The sequence below is a fragment of the Ursus arctos genome, unplaced genomic scaffold, assembly GCF_023065955.2.
Source record: "Ursus arctos isolate Adak ecotype North America unplaced genomic scaffold, UrsArc2.0 scaffold_23, whole genome shotgun sequence".
In the NCBI taxonomy this organism is placed as follows: domain Eukaryota; kingdom Metazoa; phylum Chordata; class Mammalia; order Carnivora; family Ursidae; genus Ursus; species Ursus arctos.
In genome coordinates this window covers 41,489,246-41,517,085 of record NW_026622908.1, presented here as the reverse complement: position 1 = coordinate 41,517,085, position 27,840 = coordinate 41,489,246, and the positions used below count along the sequence as shown (strand labels likewise).

At 53.6% G+C, this 27,840-nt stretch overlaps 1 protein-coding gene across 3 annotated transcripts; it reads right to left on the bottom strand.

Moving 5' to 3' along the window:
* Window positions 1-288: 288 nt before the first annotated feature.
* On the bottom strand, window positions 289-27,468 carry CAPN1 (calpain 1). 3 transcript variants are annotated; one of them, XM_044378405.3, is made up of 22 exons: window positions 27,370-27,468; window positions 25,913-26,180; window positions 25,685-25,754; window positions 25,290-25,408; window positions 23,684-23,817; window positions 23,428-23,596; window positions 22,239-22,322; window positions 21,806-21,891; window positions 21,419-21,493; window positions 21,124-21,284; window positions 6,956-7,134; window positions 6,208-6,219; window positions 5,281-5,492; window positions 5,145-5,184; window positions 4,546-4,611; window positions 4,400-4,457; window positions 3,575-3,639; window positions 2,734-2,802; window positions 2,506-2,584; window positions 1,817-1,933; window positions 1,420-1,478; window positions 289-1,045 (listed from the first exon to the last, which is right to left on the bottom strand). In XM_044378405.3, exons 2-22 carry the CDS (start codon window positions 26,177-26,179, stop codon window positions 1,019-1,021), a joined length of 2,148 nt encoding a protein of 715 aa, XP_044234340.2. In that variant the 5' UTR covers window position 26,180; window positions 27,370-27,468; the 3' UTR covers window positions 289-1,018. The 3 variants fall into 3 exon arrangements, with proteins under 3 accessions (XP_044234340.2, XP_026339042.2, XP_026339041.2); XM_026483257.4 differs by lacking the exon at window positions 27,370-27,468 and adding an exon at window positions 27,005-27,181; XM_026483256.4 differs by lacking the exon at window positions 27,370-27,468 and adding an exon at window positions 26,842-26,969.
* Window positions 27,469-27,840: the final 372 nt, after the last annotated feature.

The window sequence follows — 27,840 nt, the reverse complement described above, 5'->3', positions numbered from 1 at the left end:
AGGCTACAGGGAGGGCAGGGGTCAGGCCTCTGGGGCTGCGAGGAGGGCGTATAGGACCAGTGGGGTCACACGGACCTCAGCACTGTGGCCTTGTCCCTGCAGCTGGGGCCCCATCCTCCCCAACTTCCTAGATACCCAGGACTCCAGCAGGGGTGAGAGCCCCCAGGGCATCAGGGAAGGAGATGGAGGGCAGGGTTGGGGGGGGGGGGCGGGCTGTCCCTGCAGGCCAAGGCTCGCTGATGCCTTCTGGGCAGTGGCTTTGGGCAGAAATATACTCCAGAGACAGTATGGGACCTTTTCCTTTATTGTTTGGGGTTTCTCGGCATGGAAACGTGAGACCCCACCCCACCCCACCCCCAGGTACCTCTGGCACCCGTTACTGGTACGCCAGTCCCTGAAGAGTCCCCTTTAAAATCACCAATATAAAAAAGGAGGGAGCACGGGAGGGAGCACCTGACGACCCCTCAGTCCAGGTGACTCCTGGCTGGCAGGTGGGGCAGGGCTGGGGGGGGCAGGCCACGGAGGCGAGGGGCTCTGGCGTCTGCACAGGAAGGAACGGGCATTCCCCTGCACATCTGGATCGTAGACTGTGCAGAGCTAGTGGTTCTGTTTTACAGTCTGCAGGTGAGGCCGGGCAGGGAGGTTAGGTGGGTGGCCTCTGGAGCGAGGGGAGAGGACACATCGGGACGCCGGGAGGCCTGGGGCCATCGGCAACCCCTGGAGCCCCATCCTGAGGCGGGAATAAGCAAAAGCTGCCTTCCTCGTTTGGCGACGCGAGGGGCGGGGGCGTCCCCCCCCCCCCCCGAGCCCATCATGGCTGGCGAAGGCAGGGAAGGCCACACGGCTCTGCGCAGGGCAGAGGAACCGCGGCAGCAGGGAGGAGAGGGGATAGGAGGACAAGGCCGCCTCCTGCTCCGAGGAAGGCACTTGCAGCTCGTGTGGCCTGCGGTGGCGTGGCGGGAAGGCGTGGCTTGGCAGAGGAGGGAGAGGAGCACAGCAAGGGGGCCGAGCCCCTGCCTCATGCAAACATGGTCAGCTGTAACCACTGCAGAGGAGAGAGGGACAGGTCAGCCGGCGATGGGAGAAACGCGGAGTCCAGCCTCCCAGCCCAGAAGCCACTGTCGCTTCACCCACTGAGGGCAGGTGGCAGGGGACCCTCTGGGGGAAGGAGGGCACTTTCTTACCTCCTCTAACCCTTGGGGGACCAGGGTGCTGACTCCCATGGAGACTTCCGGAAGCCTGGCCCTCCCTTCCTGCTCCCTTCCCAGGACCCAGATGACCCCACCCCATCCTTCCAGGACTCAGGAGGCCCTCAGAACTTGGGGCTGGTTCTGAGGCCACAGGCTCCTGCCCCAGACAGGTGAGAAAGCTCCACCACCCCTAACACCCTCCCCTGCCACAGCCAAGCAGAGTTCCCACCTTAAACAAGTCAAAGGTCACGACGCCATCCAGATCTGTGTCCAGAGTTTTGAAAAACCCTACATTCAAAAGAAGATGCTTTGGTACTGAGAACCCAGTGGGACCTTTATCCGGGGCCGGGACCCACCCTGCCCCCTGCCCCTCCACCCACATCCCCAGAGCACCCCAAGCCCTCACCTGCCCCTGCCGGGAAACAGCCCTTCCTGCCATCTGAGCCCCCCCTGCTGCCAGGCCCCCGCTCCCCCAGCCTCCTGGCACTCAGCCTTCAGGGTCCCAAGGGCAGAGACCTTCGCCTCTCTGGCATACGCCACGGCCCGCGTGTCCTGTCTCTCCCTGTCGTTTCCCCCCGCAGTGACGGGAGACAGAACCAGAGGCCGGAGCCGGACGGGGCACTCACGGAACATGGTCTCCAGGCGCACCAGGCAACACACGAAGTTGTCGAAGTCCACGGCCAGGTCCGGCTCCGAGTAGCGGGTGATGATGAGCTCATAGAGCTTCTTGTTGAGCCTGAAGCCTGGGCCCGGAGAGTGGGTAAGGGCCAGGGAGGTGTGGCCTGGCCCGAGGGGACAGGGAGGGGGACTGGGGGGGTGAGGCCTGCAGCTGAGGCCTGAAGACCTCCTGAGTAGGGCCTGGCGCCGGGAGAGGCTGTGCACGCAAGTGCCAGTCCCAGAGGGAGCGAGGGCCCGACGGCCCCACGGAATCGGCTGGCCAGGGAGGGCCCGGGGCCCAGTTTTATTTGTGTGAAACGCCCTGGCCTCATCCTGACATGCACCTCTCTCACTGGAGGCTCTGGAGCCCAGCCCCACTCCTCCCTGGCTGCGTGGCCACAGGCCAGTCGCTTTCCCTCTCTGAGCCCTACTTTCCTCTGTGTCCAGCAGAGATCGTGAGAGACCTTCTCTCCGGGTTAGGCTGCAAGGAGGGCCAACGGCAGCTCCGTCACCATGGGAAGAAGGCACAAGATGGCTGTTACTGCCACACCCCATCACCATCAGCACCCCAGGACAAGGCCCGGCGGGATGGGCTGCTGAGCTGGGTCCCCGGAGGGAATCGGCCTGGGGCCATCCGCCTCTGGCCCTCAGGCCTCACCTGCAGACTCGATGGCCATCCGCATCTCGTAGGCACTCATGCTGCCCGACTTGTCCAAGTCGAACTTCCGGAAGATGGACTGGAGCGGGGAGCAGAGGGTGAGGGCCAGGCCAAGGGAGGCCCCCAGGCCTTCCGATCCACCCCAGGGTGGGGGCTGGCTGAGGGTGCAGGGCCTAGCCCGCGGGGCCCCGCGGCGGGAGGCCCCGGCAGGGCCCAGGGACCACCTACCAGGTAATTCCGGATGCGATTCCACAGGATGTTGAACTCCACCAGGCCCAGCTTCCCGTTGCCGTCCCGCTGGGGGGCTACTGTTAAGAGGCTTAAACCACGGGCGCCTGCGGGGCTCAGTCGGTTAAGCATCTGCCTTCGGCCCAGATCGAGCCCCGCATCGGGCTCCCTGCTCTGCGGGGAGTCTCCCTCTGCCCCTCCATCCCGCTCGTGCACGCGCGCTCTCGCTCTCTCCCTCTTCCCTCAAATAAAGAAATAAAGTCTTTCTTTTTAAAAAAGAAGCTTAGGGGGCGCCTGGGTAGCGCAGTCGTTAAGCATCTGCCTTTGGCTCAGGGCGTGATCCGGCGTTCCGGGATCGAGTCCCACATCGGGCTCCTCGGCTGGGAGCCTGCTTCTTCCTCTCCCACTCCCCCTGCTTGTGTTCCCTCTCTCGCTGGCTGTCTCTCTGTCACATAAATAAATAAAAAATCTTAAAAAAAAAAAAAAAAGAAGCTTAAACCAGGCACAGGGTGAGGAGCAACCAGGAAGAAGGGGAGACCAACCTCAAGATGAGGGGAGCGGGAGGGGGAGGCGCCCGCACAGCCAGGTGGGTTGGGCTTGGACGGGTGCAAAAAGCACCAGCCTTAAGGTCTCTCAAGGCGCTAGGCCCTGCTCTACCTCTCTCAACACAGAGTCCGGGCCTCAGTTTCCCCCTCCCAATCAACGGGAAGTTGCCCAGGAAAAGAACTGGCCGTCCACACTCGACAGAGCTTCGTGCCTTTCTCTGCACTGTTCCTGGGAGAGGTCACGGGGCGTCCATCCCCCAAACCAAAGCAGCCTCAGGAGACAAAGCAAAGGATACGTCCATGAGGTTCACCATGCTGCGGCACGACTCCAGGCTGAAGCCCTTGGTACGCAGATCCTTGTCTGCAAGAAAATCCGTCCCCACACCTCAACCAGCGAGCTTCCGGGGCGGGGCCCCGGGGGGACGGGGACGGGGCAGCACCGGTCCATGGCGCCGGTGCGTAAAGTCTAGCAAAGTGGGTGTGTCAGATCATTTTTATCGTTAGCACAGTTTAAAGTATTTGAGCAAGCAAGCCAGTGTCCCAGCAGCTGTGTCCCTGCCACGGAAGAGCCGCGAATGAAAGGAAGTCAGGGCCAAACAGAAGTGGGACAAACGCAGCAGAAACGTGAGGCCAAGGCGGCCACGGCAGGACTGGGGTTTGCCGCAGGCCCCAAAGGGGGGCAAGAGCAGAGGGCTCTGGACTCAGGGAGCAGCGTGGAAGGAGGTCAGAAGTAGGGGCAAAGGGAAGGTCGGGGGGTGGCTGCCCTTGGCCGTGCACACTGGGGGGTGAAGCCAGCCTCGTTCTGCTCAGAGCCACCCAGCCCGGCCCTGGGGTGTATCTTCTGGAGGAAGGGGGCCTGCTCCTTCGTACTATGGTGCTTGTCAGCAGCTCGGCTTCTAAGCACACCGGGTCCCAGCACTTGGGCATAGAGAACAGGGTCAGGCAAGATGGTGGAAGGAGTCTGGGAGGAAAGGGGGGGTGAGCAAGGCTCAGAAAGGCAGTGGGGGCTTCCCCGCCCATGAAGACCAAGGGCTGCAGTTTGGCTCAACGTGGGAGCAGAAGCCTGGATTCTGGAGCTCGGAGGACATGAGGACACGGGGGAGGGCTGCCGGGACGCTCACGTTTGCTGATGATCCTGTTCAGGATGGTCTGCAGCTCCTTAACGCTGATCTCCATGTCCTGGGGGGGGAGGGAAGATGGCACCTGCCCTGGGGAAAGGCCGTCCCCTGGTGCCCCCTCGCCCCTCGCTCCAGCACACCCAGCCTACCTCCCCGGCCAGCTGCCTGAAGAGGGCCTTGAAGTTCTCGTCAATCTCCTCTTCTGAGAGCACTTGCTGGACAGAGAGAAGGGGGACAGCAGGTCAGGGGTGCTCCAGCCCCGCCCCCGCATGGCAGTAGCTGGGACGAGGCTGGGACCACTCGTCGCCACGTGCCCGCCTCATCGAGTCTCTGAGCCTCACTCTTCTCACCTGTAAAGTGGGAATCTAGACCCTACTGTCCTCCCGCCCAGGGCTCTGTGGCCTGAGGAGCTCTGTGATGGGGGTGGGGCCTTGGGCAAGTTCCTTAACCTCCCTGAACTTGAGTTTCTCACCAAAGGGAGAGATGGTGACGGCACCCTGACAGGGTTGTTACGAAGCTAACGGGGTGACCAAGTAAAGAGCTCAGCACAGACCCAGCAGAGACAAGGGCTCAGGGACCTCACACCACTATTATCTCAAAGTCCTTTGCAAACTGTCAAGTGCTGGGCAGATGAGGGATTAGGATTCCTCTTATGGCTCCTCCCAGGAGCCAGGACACCCAGCTCCCCATGATACACCCAGGGCGAGGCAGAGCAGGAAAGCACAGGGTGGGGGGGCAGGGCACGCACCTCATCGGGGAGATTGGCCTGGATCTGGTCGTCCAGCTCCCTGCAGAGGTGGGGAGAGAGAGGGCCGGTCAGGAGGGCGTGCTGGGGGACCCGCGGCAGGTGGGGAGCGGGCCCTGGCGAGGGGCCTTCTACTCACTGGGTCCCGGCGCTCTTCTCGGAGAAGAAGCGCAGCACGAAGTCCCCCTCCTTGTTGGGCTCGAAAGTGGAGGGTACCACCACGTACTCCCCGGGCGGCAAGCGGAAGCGCGTGCTGACCTCACGCAGGTTGATGAACTGCTCCGAGCGCGCCCGCGACGAGTTAGCCAGGAAGAAGTCCCGCTTCAGGTGCACGGCCGGCTGGCCCACCAGCTGGTGGGCGACAAGGAGGGAGCGGGGGCTGCAGCTGGCCGCTCCGCACCCCCCTCGGGAGCTGCCCAGCGACCCAGACCTCGGGCTCCGAGCCCTCGCCCGGGCGCTGGAGAGCTGCCCACGGCTGTCACCCGCAGGCCACGCCACCCTGACAAATCATGCCATCTCAGTTTCCTCATGGGTCAGGTGAAGGCGACAACCCTGCCCACCGCACGGGGCGGAGGCGAGGAGACACTATGGAGGTGGATGGAGGTGCTAGGACGCCACTGAAATCACGCCGCCATCACCCAGCTCAGGGTACTTTCCATGGGGCCCCGCGTTTAAAGCTCACGACAGCCCTGTGAGGAGGCGCTCTTGTGCCCATTTAACAGACACTGCCATGGAGGCTTAGAGCTCAGGCGGCCTGCTCCAGGGCGTGGAATATGCAGCCAGCACTTACTCGGTGGAAACAGCAAGACAGGAAGAGCCTCAGGTTGGGGCAGGGCTCGGAGGGCCAGGGTTCAAATCCAGCTCCCTCACTACCTGCCCCAGTCCCGCGGACAGCGGGGTCTGCCCCCTGCCCCGGGTGGGGGAGGAGAGCCATTAGTGGGCAGTACAACGAGGTGACTTCTTAATTCTACGTGCTGGCTTGCTGCCATCTCGCTCCCCTCTGAGCACCGTCAGGCCCTCTGTGTTCAGGGTATGTAAATCCAGGTGATTCGGGCATCACACCTACCTCCGGAGGGACCTGCCGGAGAGATGGAGGAGTTAGAGATGTGTGCTTGGCCCAGGGGTGGGGGGTGCAGCGTGCGCTGGGCAGAGGCCCTGTGTTCTTAAGAACGATGGGATGAAGAGACCAGGAGGCAGGGCCCTGGGCCACTGGTGATCCAGACCTGTCTTCACACCGGACAGGGACCTCAGGACCTCAGGACCTCAGGAAAGGGGGCCCAGGGAGGGTCCTCTCCATCCTCAGAACACCCTAGGCCTTGGCCCTGAATCAGAGCACCCAGGACAGCCCCCAGAGTGGCCAACTGCAATGTCCCCAAGTCCAGGGACATCAGAGGTCTACCAGTCTGTGGCCTGGAGCTCTGGGCCTGGGCCAAGACTGTGGCCATTCTTTGTACCCATCAGAAGGTCTAGAAGTTTCTGTCTTAAACACAGAGGATGAAGCAGGGCCCTCCTAGGCCAGCCTCTGCTTACATACATCTAAGACAGGGAGCTCACTACTCCTCCAGGACAGCGCACCTGCCTACCTCTTTCTGAAGCTGAGCCCAAGTCTGTCGCCTAGAAGCTACCTGCCAGTTGTCAACTAAGCCAGATCCCTCTGCACAACAGCGGCCTCAGCAGGTGCCTCCAGGGAACAGTGTCCAGGGCCACATGCCTGAGGGCTATGGAGGCAGTGTCCTCCGGCGCCCCCTACTGGGGGCTCGCCTACAGTGCACCGGGAGGCCGGCTCTCCCCGCCCTGAGCGATCCCCGGCTCACCTCGTAGACGGCGAAGCCAATGGTCTCCATGTCGCGGCCAAAGCGGCGCTCCCGGCGACGGTGCTTCTGCATGAGGGCTAGAACGAAGCTGCAGCCTGACTCGCGACCCCCGTAGTCATCGTCCGCATCATCGGTCTCCTCCAGCCGGATCTTGAACTGGGGATTGACCCAGAAGGTGGCTGCAGGAGATGGATTATGGGCAGGAATCAGAGGAGGAACAGGGCAGAGTAGTCCCTCCCCCCTCTCCAGGTTTTCCCTCCCCCGTGTCTGTTCATTCATTCATCCCACAAACATTGCTAAGTGTCCATGCAGTGGGGACACACACGGTCCCTACACTCACGAGCTCACCTTCCAGGAGGAGAGGCGAAGTATAAGCAAGTCAGTGTAATTAACAGAACAGTTACGAAGAATAAGCAAGCTGGAGCTGGTCAGGTAGGGCGTCTTTGAGGAAGCGACATTTGAGAGAGATCGGAAGGAGAAGCCCTGCGAAGACCCCGGGCAGCAGGAGAGAGAATCAAGAGCCCCACACATGAGGGGAGAGCCAGGGTCTAATGCAGCATCTGGCTCCAGCGAGCACGAGCACCGGGGATCCAGAAAAGTGGCAAAGGGGCGGGAGCAGGGTGGGTGACCAGGAGCGTGGTTTGAATCACAGAGCAAAAGGACCTCCCCAGCCCCGACAGGCTTGCACCAGGAGGGGCACGAATGGATTCGGATTTGCTAAGGCAGCTAGAACTGCTGAGTGGACAATGACTTAGGAAAGAAAAAGAGAAAGCAGGGTCTGATAGGAGGCCTCAGAGCTGCCAAGGTGACAAAGACATTTCTGGTAGTCTGGTGATTCAGCTGCGCCCACAACCCCTAAAACAACGACGTGCTGGATACGAAACACGAAACCGCTTTCTGGAGACACGAATAAGCCAGAGCACCCCCTTCCCCCCACACAAGGGGACATTAACCCAAATGACAGATACTGTCAAGTATTAGCCAGGATGTGGAGACATCAGAACCTCATATACTGTTGGTGGGAATGTAAAATGGTGCAGCCACTTTGGAAAAAGTCTGGCAGTTCCCCAAATGGTTAAACACAGAATTACCATACGGCCCTGCAATTCCATTCGTGGGTATATACCCAGGATAAGCAAAAACATAGGTCCACACAGAAACTTGTATGTAAATATTCTTAGTAGCATTATTTACAACACCCAAATGGTAGAAATAACCCAACTGTCCATCGAACGAGGGATGGATTAAAAAAAAACAAAGTGGTGTAACCAAACAATGGAGTATTATTCAGCAACAAAAAGGAACGGAGTACTGATACATACTCTAACGTGGGTAAGCACACACACAGGTAAACCCACGGAGACAGCAGGTTGGTGGTTACGTGGGAATGAGGAGGAGGAGGGGCTCAGGAGTGACGGCTATAAGGTGTATGGTTTCTTTTGGGGATAATAAAAATGTTCTAAAATTGATGTGGTGAGAGACGCACAATGTATGAAAAGCCACCCTGAATTCCGTACTTTAAGTAGGTGAATTGTACTGTTTGTGAATTACATCTCAATAAGGCCTTTTTTGAAAAATGGACACTAGGAGGGGGACCTGGGTGGCTCAGAAGGTTCAGTGTCTGACTACAGCTCGGGTCACAGTCTTGGGGTCCTGGGATCAGGACCAGGTCGGGCTCCCCACTCAGCAGGGAGTCTGCTTGTCCTTCTCCCTCTGCCCCTCTCCCTGCTCATGCTTTCTCTCAAATAAAATCTTAAAAAAAAAAAAAAAAAAAAGACACTAGGAGCCATGCCAAAGGACTTCTGTTGACTCCCAGAGACCCTGAGCTCTGCGTAAGGGGACAGGAGATAAAGTCTAATAGGAGATCCTTATGATAAAGCTGGGACCCCGATGAGGAATGCCAACGGCGTTAAGTGTGAAAGGAAAATAAACCCCATTGGGAAGAAGGGAAACAAATCTTCTGGAGAATTTATAGCCATGAGCCTTCACGTGAGCTTCCAGTTTCAACTCATGCTGCCTGTGACGTCAAGAAAACCTTAAGGAGAGAAACGACTTTTGAAACAGTCCTGGGTTGGCAGCATCCCAGGTGACTGACAGAAACACTGGAGGAAACGAACTTCACGCCAGGACTCAAAGAACTCCCATCGATAAACTTATAGGCCAAATGGGTCAACAAATCTCACAAGGAAAGAAGGTATGATGAGTGAAAACCAGCAGCCACAATCGACAAAAACCAACCCACCAACACTTCAGATACTGAAAAAATCAGACACTGAATATAACAGACTAGGCTTATTCTATTTAAAGAAATAAATGAAAAGCTTGAAAATATGAGGAAGAGTGAAAAGGTTAGAAAAAGAGCCATTAGAACTTCAAGACATACATTTTTTAATGAAATTAAGTACCTGTTAGAAGGATTAACCAACAGATTTGATGCAGCAAGAAAGACCATTAGTGAACTGAGACTGGATCTGAAGAACGATCCAGAATGCAACCCAGGGAAATTAGATGGAAAACTGAAGTGATGTTAAGAGACACAGAGGACTGAGTGAGGAGTTCCAGCTTCCTTTAGATTGGAATCTTAAAAGGGGAAAATGAAGAGTGTAAGGAGCTGCTATCCAAACGATCATGACTGAAAATTTTCTAGAGTCGTTGCGAATCCATAAATTTCAGACCGAGAAAGCCCAATGAATTCAAAGCAGAATGAAAAGAAATCCACACCCCAACACAGCATGGTGAAATGACAGAGCATCAAAGATAAACAATATTAAAACAGAAAAGACAAAGCATCACAGGAGTGAGACAGAGTCCTGACTCACAGAGCAACAAGAGAAGCAGAATAAAGAGCTGAAAGTAACACAATCCAGAATTGTGTATCCAGAGAATTGTCAAGAATGAGTACCCTATAAAGGCATTTTACAGAGATACTGAGAAAGTTTATAGAAGGAGAGGAAGGAGGAGGAGGAGGTGAAGGAGAAGAAGAAATATCAAAGTGTATATTTCAGGGAGGTGGAAAATGATCTCAGATCAAAGTTGTGAAAATGGTGAGCAAAAATACTGTTATGTGGACAATCCAATGACTATAAGCGATATCAATGATGATGATGATGATGATACTTAACTCACAGCAGCAAGAAAAGTGCTTAGAATTAAAAACACAGCATATTAAACAAAGGGAGGGGGTCATCCAAGTTAAGCAGTCTAAGGTCTTTACATTGTTTAGGAGAAGGGTAAAGATACAGATCAACTAATTTTTGAATGTATTAATTAAAGCACTTATATCTTCTAAACTCATAGATCGAAAAGCTAGTAGAGTTTAAGAACTCAATCCAAAATAAGGCATAACAGGAGGGACAAACAGAAAATGTGCAGTTACGTCTGCTGAAATAAATACAAAGTTATTAGTAATCACTGTGAATGTAAGTGGATTAAACTTTCTAATCAAAGGGCAAAATTTTTCAAATGGCTTATTAAAAAGCCAGCTACAGGCTGTTCACAAGAGATAACAACTAAAACACTGACATATAGAAAGATTAGACACCAAAGAGTATAATGAAACATACCACTACATTACTAACCAAAAGAAACCTGGAATTGCGGGGTGCCTGGGTGGCACAGTCGTTAAGCGTCTGCCTTCGGCTCAGGGCGTGATCCTGGTGCTGTGGGATCGAGCCCCACATCAGGCTCCTCTGCTGGGAGCCTGCTTCTTCCTCTCCCACTCCCCCTGCTTGTGTTCCCTCTCTCGCTGGCTGTCTCTCTCTCTGTCAACTAAATAAAGTAAAATCTTAAAAAAAAAAAAAAAAAAAGAGCAAATCTTTAAAGAAAAAAAGAAACCTGGAATTGCTATAGTGACATCAACTGACATATACTCAGAAGTAGGAGAATTATTACCGAAGAAGGTAGCCATTAAATAACAACAAAACAGGTTCGATTCACTAGCAACTTGTAACAATTCTAAGCTTGATATACCTAATATCATAATGCAAAATATGCAAAGAAAAATAATTGATAGATATAAAAGGAGAAACTGCCAACACCATCAAGGGGGTGTGAGATTTTATCCTCCCTCTTCCAGTAATTGACAAATTAAGCAGACAAAATATTAAGTTTGATACGGTGGACAATTACAAAATGTTCCTCTTAACACTCAGAATTGTGTAATGGTCAAGAGAACAAACTGCAGGGGTAAAATCCTGAGTTCAAATCCCAGCTCCGTCACTTATTAGATTAGTGGCTCACCTCCCTTAACTGTAAAACAGGTATAATAATAGTACCTATCTCATAGAGTCAGTGTGAGTTAAGCAAGTTATTATATTTAAACTATTTAGAGAAATGCTTGGCATATAATACACAATAGGTAAGTGTTGACCAGTCTTTTCGAGAATGGGGGGAAACTGAAGAAAACTCACCACATGCTGGGCCACAGAACCAGCTTACGGTTATCTCAAAGCTATGATTTCATATAGATTGTGTTTTCTGACTACAAGGAAATTAAGTTAGAAATCAACAATAAAACAATAATTACCAGGTTATAACTGGGAGGTTTGGTTACTGACTCAATCTCTTAGTTGTTACAGGTATATTCAGATTTTCTATTTTTCTTAAGTCAATCTTGGTAGCTTGTTTTTTTGTAGGAATTTGTCCATTTCATCTAGGTTAGCTAATTTGTTGGCACACAACTATTCACAGTATTTCCTTATAACCCAACTGTTTCTGTTGGGTTGGTAGTGATGTTCTCTCTTTAATTCCTGATGTTAGTAATTGGAGTCCCCTGTCTTTTTTCTTGTTTAGTTTGGCAAAGATTTGCCAATTTTGCTGAGCTTTTCAAAGGACTGACTGTTGGTCTCACTGATTTTTCTCTATTCTTTCTCTGTTCTCTATTTCATTTCTTTGGACTTTCGTCTTTATTATTTCCTTTCCTCTGCTTACTCTGGGTTTAGTTTGCACTTTTACTAGATTCTTTTTTTTTTTTAAATATTTTATTTAATCATTTGACAGACACAGCAAGAGAGGGAACACAAGCGGGGGGGCAGAGGGGGGCAGCTAGAGAGGGAGAAGCAGGCTCCCTACCCAGCAGGGACCCTGACACAGGGCTCATTCCCAGGATGCTGGGATCATGACCTGAGCCAAAAGCAGACTCTTAAAAGCTGAGCCACCCAGGTGCCCCTACTTTTACTATATTCTTTTGTTTTTGTTTTTTTTAAGATTTTATTTATTGGGGTGCCTGGGTGGTGCAGTCATTGAGCATCTGCCTTCAGCTCAGGGCGTGACCCCAGTGTTCTGGGCTCGAGCCCCACGTTGGGCTCCTCTGCTGGGAGCCTGCTTCTTCCTCTCCCACTCCCCCTGCTTGTGTTCCCTCTCTCGCTGGCTGTCTCTCTCTCTGTCAAATAAATAAATAAAAGGCACCCCTACTTTTACTAGATTCTTAAGCTAGAATATCAGGTTATTGATTTCAGATCTTTCTTTTCTAATATAGGCACGTAGTGTTTTATTACTATTCTGCATGATTTCTCATTTACATTAGCATTTCTTTTTGGTAAACTCATTCTATGTGGCCAACATTACCTTGATACCAAAGCCAGATAAAGACTTCACAAGAAAATCACAGGACAACATCACTTATAAATGTAAAAATCCTCAACAAAATACTAGCAAATCAAATCCAAGAGTATTTTAAAACGATCAGACACCATGAAATAGGATTTCATGAATGAGGGATAGTTCAACATAAGAAAATCAATCAGTGTAATGTGCCACATTAATAGAACAAAGGGAAAAAAAACCTACATGATCATCTTAATTGATGCAGAAAAGGCATTTCACAAAGTCCAACACACATTCATGATAAAAACATTCAGAAAATTAAGAATAAAAGGGAAGGTCCTCAATATGACAAAGTATGTTTATGGAAAAGCCAGCTAATATCATACTTGGTAGTGAAAGACTGAAGCTTTCACCCTAAGATCAGGAACAAGATGCCTGCTTACACCATTGCTATGTAACCACTGCATGGGAAGTTCTAGCTAGAGCAATCAGTCAAGGGGAAAAAAGGCATTCACACTGGAAAGGAAGAAGAAAACTATTTCTATTTGCAAATAACATGATCCTGTATAAAGAAAAACACAAAAAAGTTACTAGAATAACAAATTCAGCAAAGCTGCAGGTTTCAAGCTCAAGACACAAAAATCAGATGTGTTTCCACACACCAGCAATGAACAACTGAAAAAAGAAATTAGGAAAACAATTCCTTTACAATAGTATCCAAAAGAATAAAATACCTAGGTATAAATTTAACAAAGGAGTTGGAAGACTTTAACACTGAAAACTGCAACACATTGCTGAAAGAAATTAGACATGAAAAGATAAAGATATCCTATGTTCATGGATCAGAAAACTTAATATTATTATTTTTTAAAGATTTTATTTATTCGAGACAGAGTGATAGAGAGAGAAAGCATGAGCAGGAGGAGAGGCAGAGGGAGAGGGAGAAGCAGACTCCCCACTGAGCCAGGAGCCCAACGTGTGGCTCAATCACAGGACCCAGAGATCATGACCAGAGCTGAAGGTAGACACTTAATCATCTGGGCCACCCAGATGTCCCGAAAACTTTTTTTTTTTTTTTAGATTTTATTTATTTATTTGACAGAGAGCGAGACAGCCAGCGAGAGAGGGAACACAAGCAGGGGGAGTGGGAGAGGAAGAAGCAGGCTCCCAGCTGAGGAGCCCAATATGGGGCTCGATTCCAGGACTCTGGGGTCACGCCCTGAGCTGAAGGCAGATGCTTAACGACTGAGCCACCCAGGCGCCCCTAGGTGCCCTGAAAACTTAATATGATTACAATGTCAACACTACCAGAAGTGATCTACAGATTCAATGTGATCTTTATCAAAATTCCAACATCCTTTTTCACGGAGGTGGGAAAGCACATCCTCAGACTCGTGTGGAATTATAAGGGGCCCAGAAGTCAAGATGATTATGAAAAAAAACCCCAGTAAGTTCTAAGACTTGCACTTCCTGATTTCAAAACTTACTACAAAGCTACAGTAATTGCTACGGTAATTACAACAGTGTGGTACAGGCATAAGAATAGATATATGGGGGGGCATGTGGGTGGCTCAGTCGGTTAAGCGTCCAACTCTTGATTTCAGCTCAGATCATGATCTCGGTGTTGTGAGATCGAGCCCTGCGTTGGGCTCTGCGTTCAGCATGGAGTCTGCTTGGGACTCTCTCCCCCTCTCCCCCTCCCTCTCCTTCACACTGTCGAAGTAAGTAAATAAATAAATAAACAAACAAATGAACAAATAAACAATGTCTTTTTTAAAAAAGGATATAAAAACTAAAAGAAAAGAACTGTGTCCAAAAATAAACCCATACATCGACGGCCAATTGATTTTTGACATGGGTGCCAAGACCATTGGGGAAAGAATAATTTTTTCAACACATCATGCTGAAACAACTGATTTCCACATGGAAAAGAATGAAGTTGGACACCTACCTCACACCACATATGGTGCTATGGTGATCAGTATCTTTTCTGTTACTATTGTGCTTGTGTGGGGGCACCACAAATTGCACCCACGTAAGACAGCGAACTTACATAAATGCTGCAGGTGTTCGGACTGTTCCACCCGCCAGCTGTCCCCCCATCTTTCTCCCTCTTCTGGGGCCTCCCTATTCCTGGAGACACAACAATACTGACATGAGACCAATGAATAACCCTACAATGGCCTCTGAGTGTTCAAATCAAAGTTTCATGTCTCTCACTTGAAATCCAAAGCTAGAAATGATTAAGCTTAATGAGGAAGGCGGGTCAAAAGCCAAGAGGGGCAGAAGGCTCAGGCCTCCTGCATCAAACAGCCAAGCTGTGAACGCAAAGGAAAAGTTCTTGAAGGAGACTGAAAGTGCTATTCCAGGGGCACCTGGCTGGCTCAGTCAGATAAGCATCTGCCTTCAGCTCAGGTCATGATCTTGGGGTCTTGGGATTGAGCCCTACATCGGGCCCCCACTCAGCAAGGAGTCTGCCCCTTCCCTGCTCATGCACGCATGCCTGCACTCTCAAATAAAATCTTCAAAAAAATAAAAGCGCTCTTCCAGTGAACACACACGGTAAGAAAGTCAAATAGCCTTATCGCTGATAAGAAGTTTTAGTGGTCTGGACAGGAGATCAAACCAGCCCCAACATTCCCTAAGCAAAGACCTAATCCAGACCAAGGCCCTAATTCTCTCCAATTCCATGAAGGCTGAGTGAGGTGAGGAAGCTGCAGAAGAAAAGTGTGAAGGTAGCAGAGGTTGGTTCATGACATTTAAGGCAAGACCAGCTCCGTAACAGGAAGCGCCAGGGCAAGCAGCAAGTGCTGGTGTAGGAGCTGCAGCAAGCTTCCAGAAGTTCGAGCTGAGATCATTCACACAGGCGGCTACACTCAACAACAGATTTTCAATGTAGACAAAGCAGCCTTCTATCGGAAGATGCCATCTAGGACTTTCATAGCTAGAGAGGAGAAGTCAATGCCTGGTCTCAAGGCTGCAAAGGAGAGGCTGACTCCCTCGTTAGGTGCTAACACAGCTGGTAACAGTTGAAGCCAGTGCTCGTTTACTATTCCAAAACTCCCAGGGCTCTTTAGAATTATGCCAAATCCACTCTGCCTGCGCTCTCCACATTTTTTCATTTTTTCACATCATCTCTACACCCAACCTGGGGCTCAAACTCACGGCCCCGAGATTAAGAGTTGCACACTCCTCCAACCTAACCAGACAGGCGCCCCTGCCTGTGCTCTTTAAATAACAAAGCCTGTGTGACAGCATGCTCATTTACAACATGGTCTACTGAACATTTTGTTCAGACCTACTGCTCAGAAGATCCCTTGCAAAATACGACTGCCTTTGACAATGCACCTGGTCACCCGGAACTCTGATGGAAACAGACATACAATGACGTTAATGTTGTCTTCATGCCTGCTAACATAGCACCCATTCTGCAGCCCCTGGATCAAGGAGTAACTTCAACTTTCAAGTCTTCCTACTTACGAAATACATTTCGTAAGGAAGATAGTGATTCCTCTGATGGATCATGGCAAAGTTAAGTGAAAACCTTCTAGAGGGGAATCTGGGTGACTCAGTCAGTTAAGCCTCTGCCTTCGGCTCAGGTCATGACCCCAAGGTCCTGGGATCGAGCCCTGGTCAGGCTCCCTGTTCAGCAGGGAGTCTGCCTCTCCCTCTCCCTCTGCCCCCCTCCCCACTCATGCTGTCTCTCAAATAAATAAATAAAAACTTTTAATAAAAAAGAAAAAAAGAAAAAGAAAAGAAAACCTTCTAGAAAGGATTCACCACTCTAGATGCCATTCAGGACACTTGACTTTTAGGGGAAGAGGTCAAAATATCAACATTAACAGGAGTTTGGAAGAAATTGACCGCAGCCCTCATGGATGATTTTGGGGGCTCAAGACTTCAGTGGGGGAAATTGCCGCAGATGTGGTAGAAACAGTAAGAGAACTAGAATCCAAAGTGGAGCCTACAGACGAGACTGCGTTGCTTCAACCTCATGATAAAACTCTCATGGATGAGGAGCTGCTTAGAAAGTGGTTTCTTGAGATGGAATCTACTCCTGGTGAAGATGCTGTGGAGACTGCTGGAATGACAACAGAGGATTTAAAATACTACGGAAGCTTCGCTGATAAAACAGCAGCGGGGTTTGGGAGGACTGACTCCAAGTTTCATGCAAATCCTACAGAGGGTGAAACGTTATCAAACAGCATCGCAGGGGCGCCTAGGTGGCTTAGTCATTAAGCATCTGCTTTTGGCTCAGGTCATGATCCCAGAGTCCTGGGATCAAGCCCCACATCGGGCTCCCTGCTCAGCGGGAAGTCTGCTTCTCCCTCTCCCACTCCCCCTCCTTGTGTTCCCTCTCTCGCTGGCTGTCAAATAAATAAATAAAATCTTCAAAAAACAAAAACAAAAACAAACCCAGCATCGCGTGCTGCAGAGAAAGAGGTTCGTGAAGAGGAGAGGCACACTGCATTGTCATCTCGTTTTTAGAAACCACCCCAGCCACCCCAGCCTTCAGCAACCTCCACCCTGATCCGTCAGCAGGCATCAACATCAAGGTGAGACCCTTCACCGGTAAAAAGATTACAACTTGCCGAAAGCTGAGACGGCTGTTAGTATTTTTAGCAATGAAGTATTTTTAAATTAAGGTATGTACATTTTTGTAGAAAAAATACTATAGCGCGCTTACTAAAATACAACACAGCCAACATAACTTCATATGCACCGGGAGACCACAATATTCATCTGACTTGCCTTATTGCAGTATCTGCCTTACTGTGGTGGTCTGGGAATGGGCCCACAGTATCTATCCCCGAGGTACGCCTCTACAAAAATTAACTCAAAACGGACCAATGGCCTAAAAAAAAAGAGCTACCGCTGTCACCCTCTCAGAAGAAAACACAAGGATAAACCATCATGGTCTTGGATTTGACAATGGATTCTTAGATATGACACCAAAAGCATGAGCAACAATAGAAAAAATGAAAAATTGGGCATCATCACAATGAAAAACTTCCGTGCTTCAAAGGACACTATTGAGAAAAAGAACACAACCCACAGAATGGGAGAAATTATATGCAAATCCTCAATCTCATAAAATCACATCCAGAATGTATAAAGAACACCTATGACCCAACAATAAAAGGACAACCCAATCTAGAAATGGGCAAACTCGGGGCGCCTGGGTGACTCAGTCGGTTAAGCGTCTGCCTTTGGTTCAGGTCATGATCCCAGAGTCCTGGGATCAAGCCCCACATGGGGAAAATCTCTGCTCAGCAGGGAGCCTGCTTCTCCCTCTCCCTCTGCCTGCCGCTCCCCCTGCTTATGCTCCCTCTCTCTCTCTCCCTGTCAAATAAATAAATAAAATATTAAATTAAATTAAAATGGTCAAACTATTTGAATAGAAACTCTGAAAAACATATATATATAAATGGCCAATGAATACATGAAAAGACACTCTTATCATTCGCCATTAGGGAAATGCAAATTGTCAACGAGATGCCATTTTATACCCACCAGGACGGCGATCATAAAAAACAGGGGCAACAACAAGTGTTGACAAGCATGTGGAGAAACTGGAACTCAGACACCACTGGCGGGAACGTACCATGGTGCTGTCACTCAGAGTTAAACATGGAGCTACTAAGAGACCCAAGAGAACATCCCCTCACACAAATACAGGTATATGAGTGTTCACAGCAGTATTAACTCGTAAAAGCCAAAAACTAGAAACAATTGAAAAGTCCATCAAACTGATGAATGAATAAGCAAAATGTGTATTATCCACACTGTGGAGTATTATTCAGCCGTAAAAATGGAATCAAGCACTGACACAGGTTACAACATGGACAGACTTTGAAAACGTTCCAACAAAGGGAAAGCAGTCACGCACCAAAGGCCACGTATTATATGATCCCATCTACGGTAATGCCCAGAAGAGGACCACCTACAGAGACAAAATGCAGACTAGCAGTTGCCAGGGGCTTAGGGGGACAGAGGGAGAGAGGGATATGAGGTTTCTTTGGGGAGCAGTGAAAAGGCTCTGGCGTGAGACAGTGGGGGTCACTGCCCAACATTACAGGTATACTAAAAACCACTAACAGTACACATTAAGTGAGTTTTACAGTGTGTGAATTTTATCACAAGGTTTTGAAACATTACGTATCAAAATTGTGTCACTCAAAGCTGCACTTGGAGGGAAATGTATCACCTTAGGTGTTTACACAGAAAGAACAGCCCAGGGGCGCCTGGCTGGCTCAGTCAGTTAGGCGTCTTCCTTTGTTCGGCTCAGGTCATAATCCCAGGGTCCTGAGATCAAGGCCAGTGTAGGGCTCCCTGCTCAGCAAGAAGTCTCCTCCTCCCTCTCCTCCCAGCTTGTGCTCTCTCTAGCTATCTCTGTCACTATCTCTGCCTCTCTCAAATAAATAAAATCTTCTAAAAACATTAACTATAGTTTAAAAGGTTTGGGGGGGGAGGGGGGTGGCTCTGTGCCGGTTAAGTGTCTGACTCTTGAGATCAGCTCAGGTCACGACCTCAGGCTCATGAGATCGAGCCCTACCTCCAGACCCACTCCACACCCAGGTGGAGCCTGCTTAAGGTTCTCTCTCTTTCCCTGCGCCTGTCCCTGCCTCCCACTCTACCCTCTCACCCCACACTCGCTCACTCTCTTCTCAAAAAAAAAAAGTTTGCTGGATACAAAATAAATTTAAAAGGTCAACTGCCATGTTACTGTATCAGCAACTATTATTTGGAAGATATAAGAGATATCGTTTATAACAGCAACAAAATGATACAGCATCTAGTAATTCATCTCAGAGATGTGTAAGTCCTTTAGATGAAAATTTATAAAATTTTACTGAAAGACACTAAGAAGACCAAAATAGATATACCACATTCTTAGATAATAACACTCAAAACCGTAAAGACATCAGTTCTCCCCAAATCAATCTATAGTTTCAGCGCAATCCCAAATTAAAGTCTCAAAATGATTCCTTGTAAGACTTAGTAGCTGATTCTAAAATTCATACAGGAAAACAAAGGGCAAGAACAGCTAAGAGACTCTTGAAGGCACTCGCCCTGCCCACAAAGCAGGACTTCTTATAAATCTCTAGCAAGGAGATCAACGTGCTATCAGCAGAGGGAAAGCCCGAGGGATGGAATGGTGAGCCCAGGAGACCCACACATACATGGGTCTACAGGACAGAACTGTCACTCAAGGCAGCGAGGAAAGGACGGATTTCTCCACAAACGATACAGGGAACAGTTGTTATCTATGTTGAGGAAAAACTGAAACTCGATCCCCGGAGGGGGAAGAATGCTTCAAAACAGGACGGTGAGCCATGCTGGGAACACGGAGGACGCAGAACGTGAGGACAAGCATGGGGGGTCTGGCAAAGCCAGAGATGTGGGTGGCCCTTAAAAGAGCAGTAACGGTCACAGGTTAAGGATGGAAGCTGGACCGCGGGGGTTAAAAAACTGAACTAGAAGCGGGAAAGGAAGCAGGGAGTGTGGCAAGCTGAAACCTTTTGCTTTGAAGGGGAGCAGAGTGATGAGCAGGGAAGTGGGGTCCCGAGAGAGTCGCTCCACAACAGGGGGTTCCCCATAATGGAGAACAGGAGCCAGAGGTGACGGATGATGGAGCCAAAGGCTTTCGGACACATGGGAGAAAGGGGGCCAGGGGGGAGGAGGGGGCCCCACAGGCGCGGACAGTTCTGTCATTGTCACCGTGGAGAAAGCAGAAATGACAGGCACGGGCCGAGACAGGCGGGGCGGATACAAGAGGCGCCCTGCTGAAGACAGCTACCTCTCAAGGGTCTGCAAGGCCGGGTCCGCAGATGGGAGTAACCACGGAGGCAGGTTTGAGGGAGTGGGTACGGTCCTAATCGGCAGTGGAATTGCTGGGGACCACGCAATGTGGTCCTCTGGGGGGTGCGGCTGTGAAAATACCAGGGAAATGCTGCCCCCGTTGCGTGATTTTCCCTCTAGCCCCACTCAGTGGTTCTGGAGCTGATGGAGAGGGTTCAGTTAGGATTCTGCGGGTGCCGGGGGGCGGGGGAGGAGCAGCAGAGACAGACAGGAGCCAGAGTGTCTGCGGGGCCACGATTACAATGATGACTCTAACTGGGGAGAAGAGAAGACACAATGAAACATGAAGGACAGAGCAACAGTGGGCTTAACGGACCCGATGGTTAGACAAGGCTGAGGGCTGCGGGATGAGGAAGCCCAAAGGGTCAAGACAGAGGTCAGGCTGCAACGTCTGGCCGGGTGCCGGTGGGCCTTCAGGGGGGCGGCTGAACTAAGGTGGAAGAAAAGGTCACTGTAGGCGAGGATAGGGATGAATCGAGAGCCCAGGCTGTGGCCCAAGTCACCCGCATGGATTCAGAAGCCCAGAGAAAGGTGACAGAGGCCCAGGCAAGAAGACAGCAGACCAGGAGAGAAGGTTCCAGAACAAGGAGTAAAAGATATTCAACCTTCTACTCCTCAAAGCAAATTACAGAGGTCAGTACAACCATGAGAATAACCGAGGCTCAGGGCGGAAATGCACGGGGGGCGAGGCCCGCGAGCCAGGAGACAGCCAGGCCCAGACGTCACCCCTGGGTGCCCTGCGGGCCGCGAGGTCAGGTCACCTGGGTAGTTCCGGCAGCCGCCCGCGGTGCTCCCCCGCCGCCAGGTCCCCTCATAGAGCATGGTGTTCCATTTGCGGATCGACCGGCTCTTGAGCGCGTCGGGCGTCAGGTTGCAGATCTCCAGGCGGGTGAACTCACGCATGAAGTCTCGGAAGGACATCCTGGGGTCCCGGAACAGAGGTGAGCCACGGTCCCCAGCCAGGGCACAGAGGGAGGAGGCATGTGTGGGGTTCGTGGGGATCGGGAGCTGGGGCGTAAGCCCCGAGAGGGGCCAGACGGGGGAGGGGCCGCTCACCAGAACTCTCCATCCTCCATCTTGACCCGGAGCTGCTCCCGCTCGTAAGGGTCCACACTGTTCCACTCCGAGGAGCTGGGGGGAGAAGGGTGCTGCCAGGCGCTGGCGGGAACTCACCGGCCACCCTCAGTCCCTGGGGCCTGTCCTCCCTTAGCCCAGGTCAGAAGGCCCCCATATGCTCAAGCCCGAGGTCCCAGTTCCAGGGGTTGTCGTGTGAGGGCCAGCTCCAAGGATGCTTGGCCTGAGCTGTGTCGGGACAGTCCCCCAGAGACCCAGTAACGTGGAGAAGGGCCCCCCTGCTCAGTCCTGAGCATGGCCCCAGCAGAGATGGCAGCGGCACTGACCAGCCTCCTGCAGCCTCCCCGGCCAGCATCCCCGGCCCCTCACCCGTCACTCCAGGCTCCCGTCCACTCCACCTCGCCCCAGGGATTCCGCATCCGGATCAGGCTCACCATCTGGCCCTGGTAGTTCACCTGTCCCCAGAGCTCCCGTGAGCGCCTGCTTCTGGCATGCACGTCATACACCCCTTCCTGCCCCCCTCCCTCAGGAGCCCTGCTCAGTTCCCGGCACGCATCCGGGGAAGGACAGCCCTTCCTCCAGAGTTCGCCGTGGAGGGAGGCAGCCATGCACACAGACCACAGATGATCAGGGCAGAGTAAGATCAACACCTTAGGATTAGTGGCCGCAAGACACATTAGTGACTGGCACAGGAGATCAAAAGGTCAGCCCCTCCCACGGCCCTGCTCACAGGCCAGACGGGCAAAGGCAGGCAAGGAGGCAGGAAGCACCCTCCAGGGAAGGCCCCCATGGGGGCTGGTACCTGCTTGGCCCCTGTCACAGAGTAGGCGTGGCCCTTCACCAGCTTCTTGAAGGTGATGGCCTCCATGTCCAGAACGCTGGAGATCTGCAGAGACACATGTGCCGCGGTCAGAGGCCAGGTTCCAGGGACCATGGGCATCCCCATCCCCAGTCAGGAGGTGAGCCCCCAGCATCACAGGTTCCAGACATTACCCATGCACAGACAACAGCTACTGGGAGTGGCAGGTAGGGACCCTGACTCCGCCTAACGCCCCCACATACACTGCCCGTAGAACAGGGGGGTCACTCCACCAACAGCACTACTGGTAAGGGGGCCTGGGCAGCCCACTGACACTGCTTTGGCCAGAGCTGGCCAGAGCCCATGCAAACACACACGTGCACACACACAGAGTGGTACAGAGGTCCCCCAGAGCGCCGAGGCCCTCGCGAGGAGGGATGCAGTGAGGCGGAGAAGGGGGTGAGAACAGGCTAGAGTCAGCCAGGACTGGGGAAGAAGGTGGAGGGTGGGGGTGGGGTTAGAGCTGAAGATGCAGTGATGCAGCGGGAGGAGCCTGAGATCAAGGGTAAGTGGTGAGGGGCGCCTCGGTGGCATAGCGGTTAAGCGTCTGCCTTCAGCTCAGGGTGTGATCCCGGCGTTATGGGATCAAGCCCCACATCAGGCTCCTCTGCTAGGAGCCTGCTTCTTCCTCTCCCACTCCTCCTCTCACACTCCCCCTGCTTGTGTTCCCTCTCTCGCTGGTCTCTATCTCTGTCAAATAAATAAATCAAATCTTTAAAAAAAAAAAAAAAGGTAAGTGGTGAGAACAGAAGAGCAGCAAATGGGGGGGGGGGTGAAGGAGGCTGGGCCGGCAGGAGCTGAGGCTAGGGAAGAGCTAACGTTGGAGGCTGGGGAGCTGGACAGGGGATGGGCACAGCATTTGCTGACAAGACCAGGCAACAGAAGAGCGGGAAAACAAGCTGACGTCTGAGGTCTGGGGGACAGGAATGACACCAGCCATGAAGGAGGCACATGGGACTGAAGTGATGAACAAGGCTGGGTGAGAGAATCCAGAGATGGGGTGAGGGAAAGGATGGGGTCTGGAGCCAAGCCTGCAGCCAGGATGACGCCGGGCTGGGCTGGAAGAGGAAGCGTCTGGAAGAGGAGAAAGGTCACAGGTGGGGGCGGAACGGTCAGGGCTGGGTGCACTCACGTCAATGGAGCAGCCCAGGAGGGACCCCCGCTCCAGGGCCTTGAGGATGATTTGGTAGAGGTCGCTGGGTGCCTTGCGTAGCTCATACCACTCGGTGACCCCGCCTGTGAAGTCCTCGAAGCCCTCTGAAGTACTGCCCCCAGAGAGGGCCTCGTAGCTGCCATTCACCCTGCGGGCAGCCCCAGGTCAGCACTCCGGCAGCAAGCAAGACCCCAGACCGCACGGTGGCCTACAGCGGCCCGTGGCCCCTACTCACTTGGCATAGGCCTTCTCGAGCAGGGCACTCCAGAACTCGTTGCCTTGGGCGGAGTGCACAAACACCAGCTTCCCGTCCTTGATGGGCAGCAGGTCATCCACGACCACATCCACCCATTCCCCAAACTGCCACAGCTGGAGGGGACGAGAGCACAGCGAGCACCCGCTGTGGGATGTTCCGGCCGGGGCACAAGCCTCAGCTCTGCCATTTGCTAGGTGCCTGATCATGTACCCTAAATCCAGGAGCCTGACTGAGGTCTCCTCTCGGAGCCTCAGTTTCCCTAGCCATAAAAGGGAACAGCGGGGCCTTCCTCAAGGGAAAACCAACCATGATCACAAAGGTAAAGCTTTTAGGGCAGCATTACTGATATTGTTGAACAGACCAAGGTGCTTCCTCAGGCAGGGAGAGGTTGGAAAGCCCTGGGGGTTTGGTTCTCGAGGAACCAGACCCCTACCTCTCCCCTCTGCATTCTAGCTTATTCTAGGTCAGAATGTATATCTGGAGGGGGTGTGTAGGGGGATACATATGTAAATAAAGTGTGGATCAAAAATGTGGCCTCTAGACCACAAGATGGGCGTGGTTCCCGCATGGAGTGGGGGTTTGCTTCAGAGATGGCGGGAGAGGCTGGTTTCCCAGGGCCAGAGGCGTCAGGAGCTGGGGCCACAAGCGACCAACCCTAACGAACCCTAACTCGGTGGGAAGGAGCACAGAACAATGGGACAAGGGGAGGAGGTGAGCCCAAGTAGTGAGGGTGGGGGTGGGGCGTGTGGAACGGGCCAATCAGGAGGCCAGGGAGGAGCGGATTAGAGGAGCGAGGGAAGGGGGCGGGGGAAGGGGCAGTGAGGCCACGCCCCTGCAAACCGGCGCGGGCAGGTGCCGCACTTGGCACCACCGGTTTGCTCGGGCCAGGGCAGGATGGAATAGGGAAGGTGACGGCAGGAGAGAGTACCCATGAGTCCCCGGGTTAGGGCTGAGGCCACTAGGGCCTGAGGGTCTCATCCAGGGTTGCTGGGGGTGTGTCTCTCCCAACATCAGCTCACTGAGAATTCCTTAGTGTGACTTGAGAAATGGGCCCTGAATGCAAAAAGGGAAGAGCAGGTTTAAACAGATTTAATCCTGTCTTTCTTTTCTGCAGGGCTGTGTTAGAGGCTGGAGGCTGTCAAAGTGCAGGAGGAGTTGGGGGTGATTGTGGGGGGAGATCTGTGCCCTGGGTGGGGATGGCCACCTGTGCTGGTCTGGTTTCCCCCGCAGAACACTATTTATTTTTCAGATGGGAAACTGAGACCCTGTGGAGGAAAAGGGTTTGTCCCACAGGAAATAATAGAGATCTTTCTATTCCTCCAAGCACTTGGTCCCTGATCCGCACAATCACACAGGAAAACTGCCAGTTGAAATACCTGCCCTGCCCAGCCGTTTCACACATGATAGATCTGAGATGGCATCAAGAGGTCAAATTCTTTCTTGAGGGAGGACGGATGCCCGCAGGGTGTGGACTTAAGTCACCCTAATTTCAGACTGTTGTGGGTCACTGGTCCTCACCTCCCCCAGTGCCTGCTACCCCTCATTCCCCCACACCCTGGTCCTAGGTGGATTCGGGGCTCCTCACCTGGAAATGGAAGATGCCTGCATAGCCATTCTGGAAGCTTTGGCCGTGTGGTACCACTCGATGCAGAAGCGTGTCACTGAGGGTGAGGGAGGCAATGGCAGCCAGGAGCCAACAATCCCCTGGGATGGGAGGGACCCACATTAGGACTGCTCTGCAAATCTGCTCTCAGGGATGCACGAATGCCCACGCTGGAGAGAACCTGGGATTCCCTGGGCGCCATGTCCCTCCACTAGGAGAAAAGACCTAGGAATCTAGGCAAACCAGCCCAGCAGTGATAGCCAGAGCCTGCCTGAGCTTGCAGGAGGGAGGGAGGGGTCAGGGCAGAGCCGGAAGGAACAGGCATGGGGAACTACTCTGGAAGAAACAGCCAGAAACCCCCCCGCCCCCGGGCCTACCCAGTGCTCCCTGGCAGATGTCTGTGCGGGTGGCTCCATCCACAATGAACTGGGGGTTTGAGAGCAGCTCCTGAAAGAGACCCAGAGTCCTGTCTCTGGGCCAGCCCTCCTAGAAACTGGAACCCAGCCACCCCAGGCCCCACTCCCCACCAGGGACCTGGAGTCCTGTTCCCACTCCTCACCCAGGATAGGGCTAAACTGAGTCCCACCTACGGGGGTCTCTCTCACCGTGGGACGTTTCCACTTGATGCCATAGGTTTTGGAGGAGTTGGGGCCCAGGTCCTTGTAGCCTAGGCTCTGGGGCACCGGGGGGAAAGCCTCATCACGGAAGAGGGCCCCACTCTGCAGGCAATGAGCCCGCAGCTGCTCATAGTCCTGGCCCATGTACTTGATGGCATTTTCATGGCGGCCAAGGCCCAGCTCCTTGGCCCGCTGCTTCTGCACTTGTGCGGACACCCCCGTGCAGTACACGGGGGTGATGATCTCCTCAGCCATCCTGCAGGACAGACCAGCCTGCTTAGAACCCAGGCCTTCCCAGGGCTCGAACTGGGGCTCCTGCCTGCCGCTGACCACCCTTGCTTTCCAAACCTGGGGTTTCCCCACCTCACTGCTCGCCTTACAGAACTCAGGACTCTCTGCCACCTCCCTATGCCCCCAGAAACCAGGAGGGGGCAGGTCCATCCCTAGGTGTGCTGGCCACCTCCCCACCCCTACACAAGGCTCCCACTTCTCCCTTCCCAGACTCCCATTGTCCTGGGCCTGCAGTCCTGTGCTCAGCCGGCCAGGCAGGTGGGGCAGGGCAGAGCCTGGAGATAACAACACAGTAACCCCTGAACAGACAAGCTCCTAGGCACCGGCCCCTTTCCCTGGCTCGGAGGCTGAGAACTCCAGGCAGCCAGGGCCCCCCTCCTCAGACTCCTGAGACGGGCTGGGTGATCCGGGGCTGCCGGGCCTCCGTCCCTTCCCCTCCGGCCTTGCCCCAGCCCAGCCCCTGGAGACAGTGGTGTGCGCAGGCTGGGCCGGCTGCCTGGGCTGCGCGGCTTCCCGAGCCCCCGCCCCTGTCCCAGGCACTCAGAAGGCCCGGGTCAGGGGCAGCCCCTCAGCCCGAGGGCAGTGGCCAGGGGTCGGGCCAGTGGCCCGGCCACCCAGCTCCTTACCTGGGGGAGCAGTGTTTGGGGGATCGCAGCAGTCCCTGCGGCTGCCTTCCCGGGTGGCGGCTCAGGGCAGGGCCCAACCAGGAAGAGCGCTCCTCTCCGCCCTCCTCCCGCGGCCCCTCCGCCCTCCTCTCCCCCTCCCTCCTCCTCCTCCTCGGGCTCCTACCCCGCTTCCTCTCCGCTCTCCCTTATCTCGGCTGCACCTTCTCCGACTATCTCCCTCCGGGTGTCTCCCCGCCCCTCCCTCCGCCGCGAACTCCGCGAAGGGACAAATTAGTGAAAGGCAGAGCTGTGCCCCGGGAGGGGCCGCTGCGGCCCAGACGGAAGGGCACCGCGGGGGAGGGGGAGGGGGAGCGGGAGCGCGGGGGAGGGCCGGGCTGGGGGTATTTTTAACCCGGGGCAGCTGCTCCAGTCGCAGGGCCGGGCCGCCCCACCCCACGCGGCACCCCCGTAGGGCATTCCCGGCCGCCCGGCCCGCCTCGTCTCCCCCCGCCCCGCCCCCGCGCGCCCTCAGCGCGGGACCGAGATTACCTCAGGCTGCGGCAGCCGCTCAGAGGAGGGGCCGGGGTGGCGGCGGGCGCACCCCTGCCGGCCGCTGGGCACACGGCAGCCCGGGCCCCGCCGCACCCGGGTTCCGCGCCGCCGCCCGCCCCCGCGGCTCGGGCTCGGGCTCTGGGCGCCTCCACCCCGCCTTAGCGGCTCCGCGCGTCCTCCCGCCGCCAGGCCCCGGCTCGCTGCGTGACCTTGGGCGAGTCCCTGTCCTCCCTCCGCGACCCCGCCCCAGCCTCGGTTTCCCGGGTGTGTGCGCCGAGAATGGGATGGAGGCGAGCAGCTGCGGGAACCCATGTTTCCCTTGCGCTCTGGGATTTCTTGAACCCGGAACCTGCGAGCGGTGGGGCTCCCTGCCCGCGCCCCCCGAGCCCTCGGCCCACCCACCTGGGAGCGCCCTTGTGCCGCCTGACCCAGGAGAGGGCGGCAGAGGCTGCAGGCAGGTCGGCGGGC

Coding starts and splice junctions, on each gene's coding strand:
- CAPN1 (XM_044378405.3), bottom strand. CDS start 26,179: ATGGCTGAGGAGATCATCACCCCCGTGTACTGCACGGGGGTGTCCGCA. Junction 21,285..21,418: donor ATGGAGGATGGAGAGTTCTG/GTGAGCGGCCCC, acceptor CCGGGACCCCAG/GATGTCCTTCCGAGACTTCA. Junction 7,135..21,123: donor CGGCTGCCGGAACTACCCAG/GTGACCTGACCT, acceptor CATCTCCTGCAG/CCACCTTCTGGGTCAATCCC.